Source organism: Tiliqua scincoides, chromosome 4, assembly GCF_035046505.1.
Source record: "Tiliqua scincoides isolate rTilSci1 chromosome 4, rTilSci1.hap2, whole genome shotgun sequence".
NCBI lineage: Eukaryota > Metazoa > Chordata > Lepidosauria > Squamata > Scincidae > Tiliqua > Tiliqua scincoides.
This window is the reverse complement of record NC_089824.1, coordinates 105,347,577-105,368,326: the sequence shown is the minus strand read 5'-3', so window position 1 is coordinate 105,368,326 and position 20,750 is coordinate 105,347,577. Positions and strand designations below refer to the sequence as shown.

Genomic DNA, 20,750 nt, shown 5'->3' with positions numbered 1-20,750 from the left:
GAAAGCATAATACAATAAGGCTGATTATTTCCAGAGAGAGGCAAAAATCTGAAAGGCTAAGTTACAGTAAAGCCTGCATTGTAACATTAGTATTTCAATGTCAGTCACAGCAAAAGAGTATACAGTATGCAATGCAAGAATTCCTGAAGAAACCTTACCTCACTGGCATTCTCCATCTGAGAATCTAACTGGTTTCCTCCACTGCTTGTGAAAGGCGCACCATACTTTTCAGCACAAAGAATATTGTCTGCAATGTGGATATTGGGTGTCAGGAAGGCAAACTCGTTCTTCCTGGATTCAGAGGACACACAGAGTCGATAGGAGTAAGGCAAAGTTCCATCTTCAAAGTTTGGTGGAAATATGGCACCGTTCTTGGCATGGGGAACAGGACCAAAGCACTGGAGGAATCTGGGATTCCCTGAATGTCGAAGCCTTGTTGTAATGGCAACAATCACTGTCAAGAGGAATAAGAAAGAAATTAAAGCCAAGGCCAGTACCAAGTAGAACTGGAGATCAGATTGAGACTCTGAGTTGATGGGTTGGGCTTTCATTTCCGGAAGGGCCTCTTGAAAGTTCTCAGCAAACACCAGGTTTAGAGTAGCTGTGGCGGAGAGAGAGGGTTGCCCGTTATCCTTCACCACAATGACTAGTTTCTGTTTCACAGCATCTTTCTCCATAAAAGGCCTTGCTGTCCTCATCTCCCCAGTGTGAGAACCAACAGTGAAGAGCCCTGGTTCAGTGGCCTGTGTCAGGTGGTAGGAGAGCCAGGCATTGTGTCCAGAATCAGCATCCACAGCCACCACCTTTGTTACTAGATACCCTTCCTCTGCTGAACGGGGCACCATCTCAAACAAGGCCGAGCCCTTGGCTTCTTGTGAAGGGAACAGGATCTGAGGGCTGTTATCGTTCTGATCCAGAATAAACACCCTCACTGTGATGTTACTACTGAGTGGGGAAGAACCACCATCTTGGGCCCTCACTTGCAGCTGAAACTCTCTGAACTGTTCATAGTCAAAGGATCGTTGGGCATAGATGGTGCCAGTCTCAGAATTAATGGAGATATATGAAGAGATAGGAAGTTCCTCAATGTTGCTGTTGAGAATGGAGTATGTGATTCGTGCATTTTTTCCAAGATCTGGATCAGAGGCTTTAATACTGAAAATGGAGGCACCAGAAGGATTATTTTCCAACACATAAATTGTGTAGGAAGATTTCTCAAAAGCAGGGGAATTGTCATTAATATCGGAGATCTGTAATAAGATGGTTTTGTAGGTGGTCAGAGGTGGAATCCCTTTGTCAGTGGCTGTGATTGTAATATTATATTCAGGAATACTTTCTCTATCTAGATTACTATCTGTCTCAAGCTTGTAGAAATTGTTAGATGAGGAAAAAACCCTAAAGGGCAAGTTATTTGGTACATAGCAAGTAACCTTTCCATTATCTCCAGTATCCTTGTCTTTTATATTGATTAGAGCAATTAAGGTTCCAGATGGAGAATCTTCAGGGATTGGGCTGAAAACTGAAGCTAAAGTCACCTCTGGGGCGTTGTCATTCTCATCAAGAACTTTTATTTCAATATTACAATGGGTCACTAATCCACCTCCATCTTTTGCTACAACTGTCATGGTATATTCTTCAGTGTCCTCAAAATCCAGTGATTCTATGAGAGAAATTGTGCCACTGGTTGGATCCAGCCTGAATTTCTTTTCAGAATTTACTGGTGTATTGCTGAAATGATACTTGATTTGGGCATATGAACCTTCATCTTTATCAGAAGCTACAACCTGGAGTACAACGGATCCAAGAGGAGTGTTTTCAGGCAAGCTAACCTTGTAGACTTCTTGAGTAAAAATGGGTGGGTTGTCATTGGCGTCAGTGACATTAATCCATATTTGGGCAGTCCCAGTTTTTCTAGGTTCACCTCCATCCATGGCTGTAAGTATCAAGTGAAGGGTCTGTTCACTTTCCCGATCTAATGTTTTTTGTAGCACTAGTTCTGCATACTTGTTTCCATCTTGCCTTTCTTTAATATCCAAAGTAAAGTACTGATTAGAACTAAGTTGGTAACTCTGAAGAGAGTTCATCGCAATATCAGGATCTTCAGCTTTGCCCAGGAGAAATCTTGTGCCTGGCAAAGTAAGTTCACTGGTCTCCAAGTTGATATTGCCACTGAGGAATTGTGGTGCATTATCATTAATGTCCTGGATTGCCACAGTTATATGAAAAACATTCAGAGGCTTTTCTGCCACAGCTTCAAAATTAACAAAGCAAAGTGGATTTTTGCCACATATTCCCTCTCGATCTATCCTGCCATTTATGTAGAGGTTTCCATTCTCTGCACTGATACTGAAATATTTCATTTCGTCCACTGAGACAACACGCAAATTGCGCCCTGCAAGTTCTTTGGCACTGAGACCCAAATCTTTAGCAAGGTTCCCCACCAGAGAATTCTTTGCCATCTCCTCAGGGATTGAATAACGAAGCTGCTCTGAGGCAGCCTGACAGAAGAATGACAATAGTAAGAAAAGCAATACTTGCATTTTGACTGTCCTGCCAGTCCCCTTGTGCCTTCTGTCCATTTGGCTCTCTTACAAATAAGCCTTTGCAGGTTGTTAGGTGCAGATGAAATTCTTGGGATAATGCAGTAATCTCAGTAATGAAGAATCATCTGTCTTTCTTCTTCATGTGAACAAACCAAGGCAGCCTTCCCTGCAAAACTGATCTCACTTTGTGCTCCGCAGTTGATCTGTGCAGCACTGATGGAACTACTGCAATATATGGAGCATCATTGGTTCTCTGTGCTCTATCTGGCTGTCATATTGGCCAACAGTGGCACTCAGAGGCTTAGGAAAGAAGTGCAAGAGAAAATGCCTTGTTATATTCAAATGTAACTGGATGTTAAAGGAAGCATGTGTTTCACCAAGAATTATTTCCCCTGTGGTTGATCACGTGCAAGATTTCAGAAGCCATTTCTTTAGAGTTTTTTTTAAAATTAACTTTCCATTTCCTTATATATTGCTTCATTCTTTCTGGTGGTTTTTCATTTAGATACTTTGAAAAGCATGGTTGGCAACCTTCAGTCTCAAAAGACTATGGTATAAGCCTACAGCACCTGGTATTCCTAGGCAGTCTCCCATCCAAGTACTAACCAGGCCTGACCCTGCTTAGCTTCCAAGATCAGACGAGATTGGGCATATGCAGGGTAACAGCATATTGTAGCACAATATAGTATATGTACAATATAGTATACTGTAAAATATATTGTACTGTAAAGAGAACTGGTTCCAAAAATAATTGTCATTTCGGATTACAAACGATACCCGATTTGAAGATGATACTCACCTCTGTGGGAATCTCCAGGTTCTTTAGTGGAAAATTGGCGGCACTGTTCTTAATATCTGTGACTTCCCTTTGAATTCCAGGATGTTCTACCATACTCTATGTGCAAAATTTAGCACCCTTCCACCTAAGCACAAATCTATGTTCATTTTTATTTATATTTCACATTTTAAAAATGCCCTTCCTCCAAGGACCCCAGGATAATGTACATAGTTCCTTTCTTAATTTTATCCTCACCACAACCCTGTGAGGTAGATTAGGCTGAGAGATTGTGACTAGCCCTGTGTCACCCAGGAAGCTTCATGCCTGTGTGGAAATTTGAATGTGGATCGTCCAACTCCCAAAAAATTATACCATCTTGGCTCTCGGGATGTTGCACAAATACACTATATCATGAAAATATTCAATATTTTATTAATAATATTGAATATTTTCACAAATTTCTTTGTAGGCTCTGAGTCTTGATGATATTTTCCCTGAAGAGACTTTCTCAATTTTCTCAACAAAGGAGTAGCACATCTTCCCTTTAATGGCTTGCTGAATGTTGAATGTTGGCAAAAATGAAGGGAAAGACAATAAACATTTGGCAACACTAATAGCATTTTGACACAGGCAGTAATTCTCCCATTGGTACGGTTACTATGAGTACTGTATCTAAAGTTTACTTTGAATATTACTACAGGAAAAAAAGAAGCTTTTTCTAGATAACAGTTCAATATCCAGATTTATTCCAGATACACCATTATGAATATTTTGCGTTAATGATTTCTGCTTGAGCAAGTAGGCTCTGTTTCTGATCAATGAACAGCAGTGCTTAATGTATTAATCCTCATCTGCAAGAGTCTGTCTTAAAAAAAAAAGAGTTATTTTTTTTAAACCATTACTCTTGAACAACTAGACAGAAGGAACTAGAGGTAAGTGTTACCAGGCTATCAACAGTTCCTAAATCCAAGGTTAGAAGAACTCAATTGAGAGCCCAAAAGTCTTATAGAACTTAAATAAAAATGGAAAAAGGACTGCCAATTTTTAAAATCTTTTTCAGGTCTAACAAAATCTATTGTTCATATTGCTAAAAGTTATTGAGAGGTACCAACAAGGAGTTATCCCCCCTGACCCCCTGTAAGTGACAGTAAAAAACACTATCAGTCCAAATACAGGCCAGAAACCTAATTTATATGGGATAGAGAAGAACATTTCATCCTGGAAGACCTGAATGTCAACTGCAACCACATGTTCAACCGTTTTAAAGAAAAACGCTAAAATTAGTCTTTAGTTCTGCTAACAGACAACAAGTGTCTCTTTTCTTCTCTGCTTTCAACGTTGCAAGGAATCCTTGTGCTGGGGAGTTAGCCATGAATTCCGAAACAGGCAGTAATGTTTCTTTGTTCCAGGAGTTCTTCGTGCAAGCTAAAAATGTGGTTTGCACCTAGCAGTGTCTAATCAAGTATATTTCTTCTTTAGGGCTGTTATGAATGGCTGATTTTGGGGCTTCATTATACCCACCTTTTTCTTTCCCTTCCCCTGTTTTGGTTAACATCCAATCAGCCTGAAGAATTGTTCTGGAGGATTCAAGAGCTTGCTCAGCACTTCTGCAATGCTTTAGTTGCTCTTACTCAAGGTATTGCCCTACTGTGACGTTCGGATCAATTGGCAGAGCTTCTTGAAAATATGTCATGTTGGTCTCCCATACAGGATGGGATGCCATGTTGGTTGGTTCCCCATACAGGACGGTTGTACCAATCCTGGAACAATATAAAACTCAGTGCTCAAGAGACACCTGATGATACAATGTCAGTGGGTGGAAAAACTCTCTCTGCTCTTCTAGGTGCCATATCATAGGCAATGGGCATCCCAATCCTATGCTTCCCAGTGCCCACTGGAGCAGCGGTGTCAAAGCAACTACCACTGTATCCAGCGGGGTCTGGGAAGCCTCCAGGAGTCTCCTCATGGGAAGGGGACTTTCATCCTCTTTTCTGGGGAAAGCCCCAAACCCTGAATGGGGCTTTTCAGTTCTGGGCCAGCTATTTTGCTGGCACAGACTTGAGAGGCTGACATGGAGTTCAGGATTCCAACAAGGAATTGACATCTTTTCAAAAGTTCTCTAAATCCCACATGAGTCAAGAGAGATTCCTTGCTCTCTCAGCTCTTCTAGAGAGACTCAAATTTGTCTTACACAAAGCATTTTTTTCTTTTTACTTAGCACAAGGAAATTAAGAAAATGATGTATGCCACAAATTTTATATTGAGATTAATTAGAAAATAATTATTGTAGGGTGCATATGCTGTATCAGAAGAGGTCAGACAATCTTCAGCAGTCAACCAAATCACACACATACAAAAATTATCAAACAGAAGCACCTACCAACACATTGTACTATCAAACATACAGCTATGTATTGTATAGTGAAATTCTATCAGGCCGGAGGACAGGAAAGCAATAGTAGACTTAGCACTTGTATATTATCATTCAAGATAGTTCAGTCTTCTTACCCCATGTTGCAAATGGTGGGCTAGGGCTGTGAGAAAGAAAGAGAATGGTTTGCCAAAGGCCAGTTTGTGAGTTCTGGTAGAGGTGAAATTCACACCAGGAAGTTTATACTTCAGTAACTTACAGCCCTATTCTATCCAGCACTGGAGTATCAAGCCCCAGCCTGCCCAATCGGGTTACTCGGATCTGTACCAGCAAAGTTGCTGGTGCAAGTCTGAGAAGCCCCATGTTGGTCTACCAGGTCTGGAAAGGGGGTTAGGATATGGCAGAGGCCTCCTCCACTGATCCCACCCCCTCCTGGACCTGATCCACCCCAATTCTGCCTACCCAATTACACCCCTCCCTGCCCTCCACTGCCCTTGTGCTGCTTGGCTCAGAACTTGCCTGTACTGGTGGCAGTTCCTTGAGATCCAGTGCTGGTGAGACAATGCAGATCTTCCTACTTGTGCTCCTTACTCTAAAATCATTGCAAAGTGCTTTATGGTGCTTTTGCAATGCCTAGCACTGGTATAGCGGGCACTGCCCTGGTACTAGGAAGGAACAGGATTGGGCCATTACTCAATATACTAGTCCAGCTCTTAGTATACAAACACAAACCCTAATATCGCCAATGAAAACATCTGGCAATGCTGGGTTTGGAAAGCCCTCATCTTGGAACCGTAGCCTGATAATACTGACGACATGGATACTTAATTATTTTCACTGTAAGAATACACCTTCTTTAGCCATATAAGTGACTATTTTAGACACAAAATTGGAAGAAAGTTCAGGATTGGGGGGAATTCTCTAATTTCATACACATATTTTAAAATAAAATAGAATATAAAGGAATCTTCCTAAGAGACAAAACATCACACCAGAATATACAATTCCAAGAAAAGCATCCAATAAACCACCAAGAATAAGTAGACAACAAGTGAAAATATCTGAATAACTCAAAAGACCTGTGAGACAACTATTCATGAAGCAGTTAAGATCTTGTTGGAAAGAGATGTTACTCACAGGTTTCCTGATTCTACATCTATTTGTATATATGGCAGGGACAAGCACACAAGCAAAATTGAATTATTTTGCAGTAAATGCATATTCAGTGTAAATGGGAGCAGTGTAGTGGGAGCATATATCTTCCATTCAGTCTTTCATGAGTATTTGTGAAATGAACAGACAATCTAAATGTCATTAATAGTTAACTGGAATTTGACACACACATCACCTGCATAGTGGCTGAATCGTCACTACTTTTCTTAATATCTTCAGCATTGAGGAAAGGATCCTTTAGCTCATCTTGCTGCTGACTGGCCAGTGTATTGGAAGAGTTTCCTTTTGGAAAGCTGAAATTGCTCTTCCTAGAGTCTGCGGTCATAGAAACCTCATGGCAGTAGGAGTGCAGAAAAGCTCGAACTCCATCAATCCCTACAAACTGAGAAACTGGAACTCCACTAATATTCACACTCCCAGAGTCAGGTAGCTTAGAATTTCTCCATCCATAAAGTCGGAGTGCTGTTAGCCCAACAAGGAAGGTAAAAAACAAGCAGGAGATAAAGACCACCCCTATCACGAGGTAGAAAGTGAGGTCAGACTGAGGATCTACAGGGGCAGATATGCTGCTCAGGTCTGAGAGAATTTCAGGGATGCTGTCAGCCAGCACCACAGTGACAGTGACTGAGGCAGAGAGAGGTGGCTGCCCATTGTCCTTCACCGAAACCACGAGGCTTTGCTTGAGGACATCCTTCTCCAGAAAGAATCGAGTTGTCCTGATCTCTCCAGTGTGGAGTCCTACGGTGAAGAGCCCTGGCTCTGTGGCCTTGAGCAGCTGATAGGACAGCCAGCCATTCTGGCCAGAATCTGCATCCACTGCCACCACCTTAGTGATCAAGTAGCCTGGTTCAGAGGACCGAGGGGCTAGTTCTACTCCAGTGGAGCCATCAGTGGGAGGGGAAGGGTACAAGATTTCTGGAGTAATATCATTCTGATCCAGGATGAAGAGAGTCACTGAGACATTGGAGCTGAGTGGTGGGGAGCCTCCATCCTGGGCTTTAACATGGAATGGAATTTCCTTAAATTCTTCATAATCAGAGGAAAGCAGGCTGTACACAACTCCAGTCTCAGAATTAATAGATAGAAAGGAAGATATAGGTGAGCCCTTGATATCTCCCTCAATAATGGAGTATGTTACTCTAGAATTCTCCCCCCAGTCTGGGTCATCAGCCTTCAGAGAAAATATGGAGGCCCCTCTTGGGTTATTCTCCATTAAATAAGCAGTGTAACTTGATTGCAGGAAGTGAGGAGGGTTGTCATTGGTGTCCAAAATCTGGAGGAGAATAACAGTAGATGTAGAGAGTTGAGGTGTCCCGTGGTCTGTGGCTGTGACGGTGATGTTGTAGCCTGCCACCTGCTCCCTGTCCAGGGCTCTAGTTGTCATCAAACTGTAGTAATTGTCATAGGATGTTTTCAGTTGGAAGGGGAGGTTGCTGGGGACAAAACATGTAACTTTTGCATTGTCTGCTGAGTCTTGATCCTGTACATTTAAAAGAGCTATTGGAGTTCCTGGTGGAGAGTCCTCAGGGATGGAGCTAATAAGTGATGTGATGGTAAGTTTTGGTGCATTATCGTTGACATCAGTAACAAATATCATGAGAGTTGATGTGTCCAACAAACCTCCACCATCGTGAACTTGGACCTCAATTTCATGGAATTTAGATTCCTCATAGTCTAAGTTTCCTGTAAGTGTTATCTCCCCTGTGTTTGAGTCCAAGTGCAGTATCTTGGAAGCTTCTGGTGTTATCTTTTCAAAAGAATACTTCATTTCTTTGTTGCTCCCTTCATCCAAGTCTGTAGCTTTCACAGTAACCACAGCGCTCCCTATAGGAAGATCCTCACTAGCACTCACTTCATATATAGGTTGAGTAAAAATGGGTGCATTGTCATTAGCATCCAAGACAGTAATATGAAGCTGTGCAGTTCCACTTTTTACAGGATCACCACCATCATATGCTGTGAGGATAAGATTGTGAACTGCTGCTTCTTCACGATCCAAAGACCTATCTAGCACTAATTTTGCATATTGTTTGCCCTTTACTGATGTTTGCACAGCCAGAGAGAAATGATTATTGCTGCTAAGTTTGTATCCCTGGAGAGAATTGGTTCCCAAATCAGGATCTTGAGCTTCATGGAGGGGAAATCGGGACCCCACTGCTGTATTCTCACTGATATTTATCAGTAGCATCTCTGCCTGGAAGGTGGGAGCATGGTCATTAGTATCTGTGATTTCCACTTCAACTCCATAAATTGTCATTGAATCCCCAATTATAATCTCAAAATTCAGTATACACTTTTCCATCTGACCACACATCTTCTCTCTGTCTATCCTCTCCATAGTGTGCAAGTGACCAGTCTTATAATTCAAAGTAAAATACTGAGTCCTACCTGGGGAAATAATGCTGACTCCACGGTCTGAGAACTCCTTTGTGTCCAGTCCCAGATCCTTTGCAATATATCCCACCAAAAAGCCTTTCTCTGTTTCCTCAGGAATGGAGTAATGAATCTGCCTGGAAATAGCCTGGCTGATGGCAGCAAAGAGCAAGCAAAAAGCAACTCCCCTTCTGCAGCTTTGGAGAGATTTTGCTGTTGCCATCCTTGGTTTGATGACAAGCCACTGATGAGGAGATTTCTGTTTCAGGTGTCACTGGATATCACCAGAAAGTGCAAAAATATTTCTGTTTAAGATAATGTTGGCTTGCAGTGGAGATTCCCAGTGCAAATATACACAGTGTGTGTCTGATCTCTAAGCACTTTCAGCTCTATAGCACTTGATCTGGGAAGGCTGGAGCCTTCACTGCATTACTCAGTCTTCTTGGCTGGTGAACAGCGACACTCAGAGTCTCAGTCAATAATGGCACACAATCCCTACTGTCTGCTTGGTTTCTCATGCTATACAGTACACAATACAGCTGTATCTTCATCTAGTCTTATGTATGTTACCAAGTAACAGATAACCAATTAAGCACTAAGAACCAATTAAGCACTAACCAATTAAGAACTAATCAATTAAGATTAGTTCTCATCACAGAACTTTGTTTTTGTGTTATCCTGCTATATGAATTTACTGTAACTGTCAGTTGTATTTCTCTACTTTTTATATTCCTATTGAACAGGCTACTATTCTTTCATGTCATGTGAAAAATATAATCACTTGTTTACCATGAAACTTTCAGAAGTTTCAACAGAAACTCACTCAAAAGTGCCAGGATTTATACATTGAACTATCAGAAAAATTCTTCCTTTTCCTGTAAAAGTGGAACTATCTTTGCTGTTTTCTTTCAAGTGGAACTATCTTTGCTGTTTTCTTTCAAGTGGAACTATCTTTGCTGTTTGATGAAAGTAGAAGAGAGTTGCTCTATCTTCCCTAGGCACTAGGTCATAAAAGTCCGTTCATTGGTATAGGTCGGTTTCATAGTCTATTTCATGCCTCTTGCCAGCTGATGTCATGCAGGTGTTTTGTTCCTTGTTCCTGTGCTTAGAGCAGGAATCCAGAACCAGAGGGGGGCTGGGAGAAAATGATGGAGTACCAGTGCTAGACATACTGTTGGCTTCAGTGGAGTCACTAAGGTTTGCATCACCTGGTTTAGGAGGCCAGAGCATCACCCCATGATGGACTGCCTGCCATTGAATGGGTGGGGCAACTCCCTGGGCGATGGGCATGGTGATGTACCATTGCCCACCCCAATGGTTTTCTGGTTATAACCTTTAACAAAATAGAGATATTCAACATGGTTTGTTTCATTGCATTCCGCATGAAATTACGCATTGATTGATATATAACATGAAGGTATTATTCAAAAATACGACTTTAAAAATTTTGGCGAGTAGTGGTGTCCCCCACCCATTTGGGCATCACCTGATGCAAACTGCACCCCCAAGCAATGCCACTTTTTGGTTCCATCTGGTACAACAGTTGTGTTATATGCCAGGGTTGGGTATCTTAACCCAGGGCATATATGCACCAGTACTACAATGTCAAAGGAGCAGTGTCAGATGATGATGATGTAGCAATGAAAAGCAGCGAACAGAGAACAGCAGGGAGAGAGGAGTAGAGAAGTGCTGCATGAAACAAAACATTTCAAACAAATAGTTTTTGTGATACTGAAGAGATCTCATCTCTTCAATGATCTTTTTTGGCATGGTTTTTCATTTTAACCCTTTTCTGCCCAGTCTACCAGTGTACACATTTGATCCCTGTTTTGTATATGCAATGTTGGGCAGAAATGGCTTAAGCAACAAAGCGTATATCTAAAATAAAGAAAATGTTACTTTCCTTCACTTTCTAGGTATTAATGAAAATAGCTCCTATTATTGCTTTAAATCAGTATTTCTCAAACTGTGGGTTGGGACCCACTAGTTGGGTCACGATCCAATTTCAGGTGGGTCCCCATTCATTTCAATATTTTATTTTTAATATATCAGAGTTGGTGTTCCCATGGTATGTGACTGCATATGGGGAAATGTTAAAACTGTACTTTTGACAGGCTACTCTATATATGCTTTTAACAATGATAGTCAGTGGGACTTACTCCTAGGTAAGTGTGGGTAGGATAGCAGCCTAGGATTGTTAAAACTCTTCTTGCTTGAAGATGTCACTTCTGGTCACGACATCACTTCTAGTGGGTCCTGACAGATACTAAAAAGCGGGTCCCAGTGCTAAAAGTTTGAGAACCACTGCTTTTAAGTAACAGCACTACAAGACCCTAAAACTGCTTTAGAGACACATACCTATTCAAAACATGCTTATCCAGAAGCACATCTCAGTGAATCTGGAATCCTATTGAATTGGATTTACAGTCATGTAAATGTGTGTAGATCACAACCAACGCATTACCTGAGTTCAACATACCCACCTGATTTTCTCTCTGTTGTTCTATCATTCTCTCTTTCACAAACATAACAAAATCTTGTTTTCTTAATGTGACAACAATTCAAACACAGAATTCATAGCAATTCCACACAGTCTACTAAACAACCACAAAACAAGTGGTTCTAAGGTTTCAGGCCATGTTCACTCTTCAGCAAGTGGATCACAGTAGCTCAAACTGTTTTGTGTGAGTGATACTCAATACAAATAAGAGTGCAATCCTAACTAATATTCTAGCACTGACCTAGCTGACCCTAACAAACATGCCCTTACCTTGAGGAGGCTCCCCTTGATTGCCTTTCCACTGCAGGATGCAGTGCATGCCATATTGGCGCAGCTATGACAGTGCTGAAAAGTTGGTAAGGATTGTGCCCTAAATCTATAAAACTTCTACTAGGATGTATGAAACAAGTCAAATTCTATAAACTCTGTTTCATTTACAATAACTAACAAGCACAGCAGAATAGAAAGGCAGTAATTCCTGAGAAGAAAACTCACCTGGTCATTCTGAATCTCAGAATCTAAGATGTTACTGACATTGCAACTTGAAGGCAACTTGCAAGAAACATCTTCTACAACATGAAAAGTTGGTGTTAGGACAGCAAACTCATTTTTTCTGGACTCTGAGGATAAGCAAAGCTGGTAGGAATAAGGCAAAGTTCCTTCTTCATAGTTTGGAGGGAACATGGCATTGCTTTGTGAAACTGGGTTTGGTCCAATACAGTGGAGAAATTTGGGATTTCCTGACTGATGAATTTTTAACGTAATTGCAACTACCACTGTCAAAAGGAACAAAAATGAGATCAGAGCTAAAGCCAGAACCAAGTAAAACTGCAGATCGGAATGATGTTCTGAGTCACTGGACTGGTTGCTCATTTCTGGAAGCGCCTCTTGGAAGTTTTCAGCAAAGACAAGGTTCAGTGTCACAGTGGCTGACAGTGGAGTCTTACCATTGTCCTTAATCAAGACAACCAGCCTATGTTTCACAGCATCTTTCTCCACAAAGCCCCGCGATGTCCTGATCTCTCCAGTGTGGGACCCAATGGTGAAGAGTGCTGGCTCAATGGCCTGGAGCAGATGGTAAGAGAGCCAGGCATTGTGTCCAGAGTCAGCATCCACTGCCACCACTTTGGTCACTAAGTAGCCTGGTGCTGCTGAACGAGGAATCATCTCAAACAAGGCAGAGCCATCAGGACCTTGGGAAGGATACAGGACCCGAGGGCTGTTATCATTCTGATCCAAAATGAAGACCCACACTGTGACGTTGCTGCTGAGAGGGGGAGAGCCACCATCTTGGGCCTTCACTTGAATTTGAAACTCCCTGAATTGTTCGTAATCGAAAGATCTCTGTGCGTAGAGAGTTCCAGTCTGAGAGTTAATGGAGACGTAAGAGGAGAGAGGAAGTTCCTCCATGTTGCTCTTGAGGATGGAGTAAGAGATCTGGGAGTTGCGGTTCAGATCTGGGTCTGAGGCTTTGATAGTCAAGATGGAGGCACCTGAAGGGTTGTTCTCTGGCACAAAGACACTGTAGGTCGGTTCTTCAAAGGCAGGAGAATTGTCATTGATATCTGAGATCTGAAGTGAGATGGTTTTGTGAGTGGAGAGAGGTGGGGTGCCTTTATCTGTAGCTGTGATGGTAATATTATATTCTGGAGTCCTTTCTCTATCTAAAGGACTGTTTGTGAGGAGTTTATAATAATTGTTTGATGAGGTCAGAATTTTAAATGGCAAATTACTGTGTAAGTGGCATGTAATTTTTCCATTTTCTCCAGAATCTTTATCCTTTACATTAATAAGAGCAACCATTGTGCCAGGAACAGAGTCTTCAGGAATGGGGCTGGACAAGAATGTGGGCATCACTTCAGGGGCATTATCATTTTCATCTAATAACTTTATATTGACCTTACACTGAGCAACTAATCCCCCTCCATCCTTTGCTTCAACGGCCATAGTGTACTTCTCTGTCTCTTCAAAGTCCAGAGTATCCTTAACTGTTATTATTCCATTTTGTGGATCTAACTTAAATTTCTGCTGAGCTCTTCCTCGGATATTACTGAAAGTATAACGAATGTGGGCATTTAAACCTTCATCACTGTCAGTGGCTACCACTTGAACGACAGAGGTCCCCACAGGAGAGTTTTCCCTCAAGCTGACTGTATAGACCTCTTGAGTGAAGATGGGTAGATTGTCATTGGCATCAGTGACATTAATCCATATCTGGACTGTCCCACTTTTTTTGGGTTCACCCCCATCGATGGCAGTAAGGATCAAGTTGATGGTGTGTTCACTTTCCCGATCCAATGGATTTTGCAGTATCAATTCTGCATATATGTGCCCATCTTCTCCTTCTTTTACTTCTAAAACAAAATACTGATTTGGATTTAACTGGTAATTCTGAAGAGAATTCACCCCAATATCAGGATCTTCAGCCTTTCCAATGTGAAATCTGGCACCTGGTAACATGGATTCTACTATTTCCAATCTGATATCGTCATTTAGGAAATGTGGTGCATTATCATTTATGTCCTGGATTGCTATAGTTATATGGAAAACATTCAATGGATTTTCAACCACAGCTTCAAAATCAATGAGGCAGAGTGTGCTGTCCCCACATATGTCTTCACGATCTATTCTGTCACTCACATACAGGTTTCCATTTTCTGCATTGATAGAGAAATATTGCTTTTTACCTTCAGAAAGGATGTGCAGCTTTTTGTTCCTCAGATCTCCGGCATTCAGTGCCAAATCCTTTGCTAGATTCCCCACAGAGAACCCCTTTGCCATCTCTTCAGGTAAGGAATAATGAATCTCATCCAAAATAGCTCCACAGAACAGGGAGGAAAATATGAGAAGCCTTAAGTGTCTTGTGGATGATTCAAAGCTCTTCCCATGCATGACTTCTCTCCTCCTCTTTGATGAGCACAGGGTTTTAAATTTCCACCAAGGCAAGAGAATTGGCAAGAGTACTGAAGAAGGCAAGAGTACTGAAGAAAAATAAACTTGATCCTTTGATGCAGTTCTTAGTTTATATGCTGCAGTGGTTTGTTGTTTTCTCAGCCAAACTGCTTGTAAATCCCTGTACTCTTCTGTTTTCCTGATCTGCTTTTCGTGACAAAGGAATCTTTCTGCAGAAAGCATCAGTGGATCATCGGCTCACCTCAGATCACCATGTTGTCCAACAGCGGCACTGTGAGTCTCAAACAGAGTACTGCAGTCTTTATTCAGTGTAATTTTTTTCTGGTGAATGTAATGGAAAGTCTTTTATACGTAATGACGTATATAACATACACACATGTGATGACCCAAAGCGTATTCAGGTACAATATGTGAACCCTTTTGATTATAAAACAGAAACACTAGATTTTCCTTTGTGCTTTTGGGGGGGGGGGTTGGTGTGTTAATACAAAAGGTTTCATCTTCAGATGAATTTATAGCTCTCTCTGTCTCTCTCCATTCTTGACAATGAAAGTTCCAACACTTATTTGGAAATAAATTAATAACTCCAGAGGGAAGAGCAGATTGCACTATTTGAGATATCATTTTGTAATAAAAAGGTGTTAGAGCACAATCCTAACTTGCGCTGGAACAGGCAGGCCTCAGGAGGCAGTGCAGATCCAAGCAGAATGGAGTAGCCTAGAGCTGCTCCGTGCTGCCTGGGGAACAGGGTTAGAATCCAGCATAATTGCCGGGTCCAGGTCCCGCTTCCCACTCCCCCCTGCCCTGGAATGCCTCCTTCCCACCTCCTTCCCGCCCTCCCCAGACCCCTGCGTCAGCCAAGCTCGGCTGACGCAGCCTTGCCTCTGGCTGCTGCTGCAGGGGCTGGATCTGGCCTTCACAGCCTACTCTTGAGGAGATGTGCTTTATGACACATTTGCAACCCTCCCAGGCTAACACAAAGGACTTGTGCTGGCCCAGGGCGCTATTAGGATTGTGCTCTTCCTTGTTTTACTGTGGCATTTACAGTCACTTTAAACTGCAATCCTAAATGCACTTACCAGGTAGTGAGTCTTATTGAAAATTGTGCGACTTGCTTCTCAATAAACATGCTTAGGATTGCACTATTAGATGCTTCTCCTTGCAGATGTGTATTTCTTACTCTGTGCTACTGGGCACTATAAGGATATGTCATAATAGCTTATCTTTGCGTCATCCGTTACTGAAAAAGCCCCAAAACTCATGCTCTATCCATTTTTGTCTCATATTAATGCTCCAATTTCTGATCAATTTCTGTCAAAAGCTGCCTACCTCCTCAATACAAATTTACAGTGTCCTAGCCACTGTCCTATCTGTCTCATCAGTGGAGTATTTTCCTTTTCCCAAAAGGTGAGTTTGTGCACGTTCATCCATTTCTCCAGTCAGACAGACCTGATTTTTTTTTTCTTTTGGAATACGTCTTTCTGATCTTACACAACCACCGTGTGTTTTGGATGGGTTATGAGTTCAGCTTCTACATTCTCACATTGTCCATCGGGTCAGTGTTTCCTGTCCATGAACATTGCTTTTCCATGTCTCCAGGCATTTTATGGACTGCACCATTCTGATATAGACAAGAAAATCCTTGACTGAGGAAGTCCCACACTTAGATGAAATCTGACAACTCAGGAAGCAACTTTCAAAAAGAAACCCCCATGACTCTACTTTTAGCATTGTTCTAATACATTTCCTTAAAAAACAAACCAAAAAAGCATTGCAATTTCATGTCTTAGGGTACATGCATAGCAACCATTCTCCAAGCTACTTTTATATTTGTATTCTGCTGTCAACAAAACAAAAACACAAAATATTTCTCATGTATATAAAATGATCCAGTTGCTTTCATTACTGGTCCAGGCTGGTGCGGGGTGGGGGTGGGGGGTTATGACTGCCAAAGGTGTGCACAGTGCACTGTGGCATCACAGCCTTTCTGCCAGAGCCTGCTTCCCACACTGGAGCCAGTAAGTCAGTTGTTGGGGCAGAACATGGGTGGGAGGGAGGAATGGGGGAGTATCTGGGAGGGGAGGGGGCGGATACTGGAAGATTGCACCAATATCCTCAACCCATCCCCCCCCCCATTCCCTCTCCCTTACTTACTTCAGAGCTGTGCCAGCAAAGTAGCTGATACTGATTTGAGGTGACCCATTGGGCTAGTGAAGGCTTATCCCCAGATAAAGGGACAAATGCTCCCTTACCTGGAGGAGGCCTCCATGACTACCCCCCCTCCCCAGAATGCAGCATGTGGCATGACTGTTCTGGTGGGGAGACTTAGTAAGGATTGGGATTTATACTATCCACACAACTACAGTGGGATATACTATTGAGTATACATGCGTAGGATTGAACTTATCACAATTAAATGTGAGATACAAATATTTTAAAATAAATCAGTAAAATAAATACATCATTAATAAAGAGATTTCTATCTTGGGGAAAACGCACTAAGGATATGTAGTTTTAAAAGTTACATTTTCCCTTTAGATGTCAATGCATCGTTATTTAATCACAGTGCTAACCTCATTCACAGAAACTTGAATATGAAACAATATAGTGATTTTGCCCCAAGTATAAAAATATTGCATAAATGAATACTTGATTGAACATTCAATGATGCTATTATCAGAACTACTATCATCCATCCACCCATCGATGGATGCATCCAGGGCCAGCCTTAGGAGCTGTGGGGCCCAATACAAAACATTTTTGTGAGGTCCTTCTACCCACCAGGATGAGCAGTAGCAGTGAGGCACCTGACAGCATCATCATCACCAACTTTACTGCCTTTCTTTCAAGGCAATTGGACCCAGGGGTGGGTGGGATGGAGCTCCATCCAGTGGCAAGGCTCCCCACACTCTGCTCCCCACACTCTCCTCGTGACGCCTCAGCATGGAAAATTCTGTCAGCTACAGAGCGAGGTCCTGGCTGTGGGCGCTCCACTCACTGCTCCAGTGCAGGGCCCCTCTAGGCACAGGGCCCCATTTTGCCAAATTGGTCAAATTGCCTTAAGGCCAGCCCTGCATGCAACGTAGTTTATATAGCACATTTCAAGTGTTCAAAATGCTTTATGTATCTTGCACTGGATAAGAACATAAGAACAGCCCCACTGGATCAGGCCATAGGCCCATCTAGTCCAGCTTCCTGTATCTCACAGCGGCCCACCAAATGCCCCAGGGAGCACACCAGATAACAAGAGACCTCATCCTGGTGCTCTCCCCTACATCTGGCATTCTGACTTAACCCATTCCTAAAATCAGGAGGTTGCGCATACACATCATGGCTTGTACCCCATAATGGATTTTTCCTCCAGAAACTCGTCCAATCCCCTTTTAAAGGCGTCTAGGCTAGACGCCAGCACCACATCCTGTGGCAAGGAGTTCCACAGACCGACCACGCGCTGAGTAAAGAAATATTTTCTTTTGTCTGTCCTAACCCGCCCAACACTCAATTTTAGTGGATGTCCCCTGGTTCTGGTATTATGTGAGAGTGTAAAGAGCATCTCCCTATCCACTCTGTCCATCCCTTGCATAATTTTGTATGTCTCAATCATGTCCCCCCTCAAGCGTCTCTTTTCTAGGCTGAAGAGGCCCAAACGCCGTAGCCTTTCCTCATAAGGAAGGTGCCCCAGCACCGTAATCATCTTAGTCGCTCTCTTTTGCACCTTTTCCATTTCCACTATGTCTTTTTTGAGATGCGGTGACCAGAACTGGACACAATACTCCAGGTGTGGCCTTACCATCGATTTGTATTGTAGCACGTAAGATACTGAGCTATGAATCAGGAATTCTCTGATTAGAATCTTGTCTTTGCCATTAATTTGCTTTGCCATAAACAAGCCGCTTTCCCTTAGTCGCCCTTCTGTAATATGACAATAATAAAGGTCAAGTCAGACATGACATTAAATACACATTTGCTTTCCAGCCTCTTTTAATTTACAATGATTTGTTTTAATCAGATACGAGATGATTCCGTAACCCTGCGTTCAGCACCAAGTTCCCAGCTGATTCTCCAGACACAGATCAAGTACTGCCAGTGAAGTCTAGATTTAAGGCAAGAAGCTGAAACTTAATGCAGACAAGATGGAATACTGATCAGGGAATAGGGTTTCAATTTGCTTTCAATGAAGGGCCTAAAGGTCCATCTTTCACCATACCTGCTTGTACTCTAAGGTTATCTAGGGAGGTTCTCCTGTGTGTTCCACAGGAGATTGGTGGGCATGTGGCAGGGAGCCTTCTCTCTAGCAGTATCTTGGTTGTGAAATTTCATGTTCTAAGAGATCTGCCTGGCCCTGTCTTTGTATTGCTTTTACTGCTGCTTAAAAACCTTCTTATTTAAAGTGGCTTTTGATCTGGCCCAATGATCCTGTAGTTTTACTTGTCTTTATCTTCTCTATTGTTTTACTTTGTTTTTACTGCATTATATTGTAGATTCAGATGATATTGTAAGTCACTTTGTATGCGGGAAAAGCAGTGTATAAATATTTTAAGTCAATAAATAATAAAAATCAGTTAAATGAACATTTATCACCATAAATTATTGAAACGTGTCCACCTGTGCTCAAGAATACAATGATCTTGGCAGAGCAGTGAAGGTGTGATTGTATAGTCATAAGAACATAAGAAGAGCCCCGCTGGGTCAGGCCATAGGCCCATCTAGTCCAGCTTCCTATATCTCACACTGGCCCACCAAATGCCCCAGGGAGCACACAAGACAACAAGAGACCTGCATCCTGGTGCGTCTGGCATTCTGACATAGCCCATTTCTAAAATCAGGTTGCACATACAAATCATGGCTTGTAATCCGTGATGGACTTTTCTTCCAGAAATTTGTCCAGTCCTCATTTAAAGGCATCTAGGCCAGATGCCATCACCTGCATCATGCTGCACACCTGCATCATGCTGCATCACCTGCATCATGCTGCATCACCTGCATCATGCTGCAGTACGGAGTGCCACAGACTAACTACACGCTGAGTTAATATTTTCTTTTGTCTGTCCTAACTCTCCCAACACTCAATTTTAGCTGACGTCCCCTGGTTCTGATGTTGTGTGAGAGGGAAAAGAGTACCTCTCTATCCACTCTATCCTTCCTGTGCATAATTTTGTATGTCTCAATCATATCCCCCCTCAGGTGCTTTTTTTCCAGACTGAAGAACCCCAAACACTATAGCCTTTCTTCATAAGGAAAGTGCCCCAGCCCAGTAATCATTTTAGTCACTCTCTTTTGCACCTTTTCCATTTCCACTATGTCCTTTTTGAGATGTGGCGACCAGAACTGGATGTAATACTCCAGGTGTAGCCTTACCATTGATTTGTACAACAACATTATAATATTAGCCGTTTTATTCTCAATACCTTTTCTAATGATCCCAAGCATAGAACTGGCCTTCTTAACTGCTGCCGCACATTGGGTCGACACTTTCATCAAGCTGTCTACAAGCATCCCAAGATCTCTCTCCTAATCTGTCACAGAACCCAGCTCAGAACCCATTAGCCTAGTCACACATATGCAACACACAGAAAGAGATAGATCATGAAACACAATACAGAAACATAGAGATATATGCAACAAGAGAACCAGAATGTTATTTACTGATGTGGGACCCCATAAGTAGAGAAGTAATTAACGTCACATGGGTTTGACTGTAATACTGCTTATGTTACAGTATCATTGTAAGGATTAGAATATACACTCTCCTACAGAAATGCCTAATATCATCATTATTGGTTTCGTAATGTTGTATAAATTATATATGTAATGCCAAGACACACCACACTTTGCTTCATTCTAGAAGGCCACAACCAGTTAGTCGTGATTTGATGATTTTTTATCTCAGTCATGCAGGAGTGCTTCACATTTGCCTCCGCATCTCAGAATGAAGACATAGACATGGCATATGGATTTAACTATGGGTCACAACTTTGTTTACAAGTCTGATGTGTAGAAGCCAATTCTACTCTTCCCATGTAGTGAGGGCATACTGGATACCAAGGCAAAGACTAAGAGCATTCCTGTCTTCTTGGATGGCTGATCCCATCATAGGAA

The 20,750-nt window shown here is 42.1% G+C and overlaps 1 protein-coding gene and 1 pseudogene across 5 annotated transcripts in view; both read right to left on the bottom strand.

Annotated features, from left to right (window-relative positions):
- LOC136647360 (protocadherin gamma-C3-like) overlaps window positions 1–20,750 on the bottom strand; it is a 270,585-nt gene that overhangs the window by 97,838 nt on the left and 151,997 nt on the right. The window contains exon 1 of one of the 5 annotated variants that reach the window (XM_066622849.1): window positions 159–2,540. The exons of the other annotated variants lie outside the window; for them this stretch is intronic. Coding sequence (XP_066478946.1) covers window positions 159–2,540 — 2,382 coding nt within the window. Of the gene's footprint in view, window positions 1–158; window positions 2,541–20,750 lie in introns of those variants that run through there. 5 annotated transcript variants of the gene reach the window in all.
- Window positions 3,101–3,221, bottom strand: LOC136650058 (5S ribosomal RNA; annotated as a pseudogene).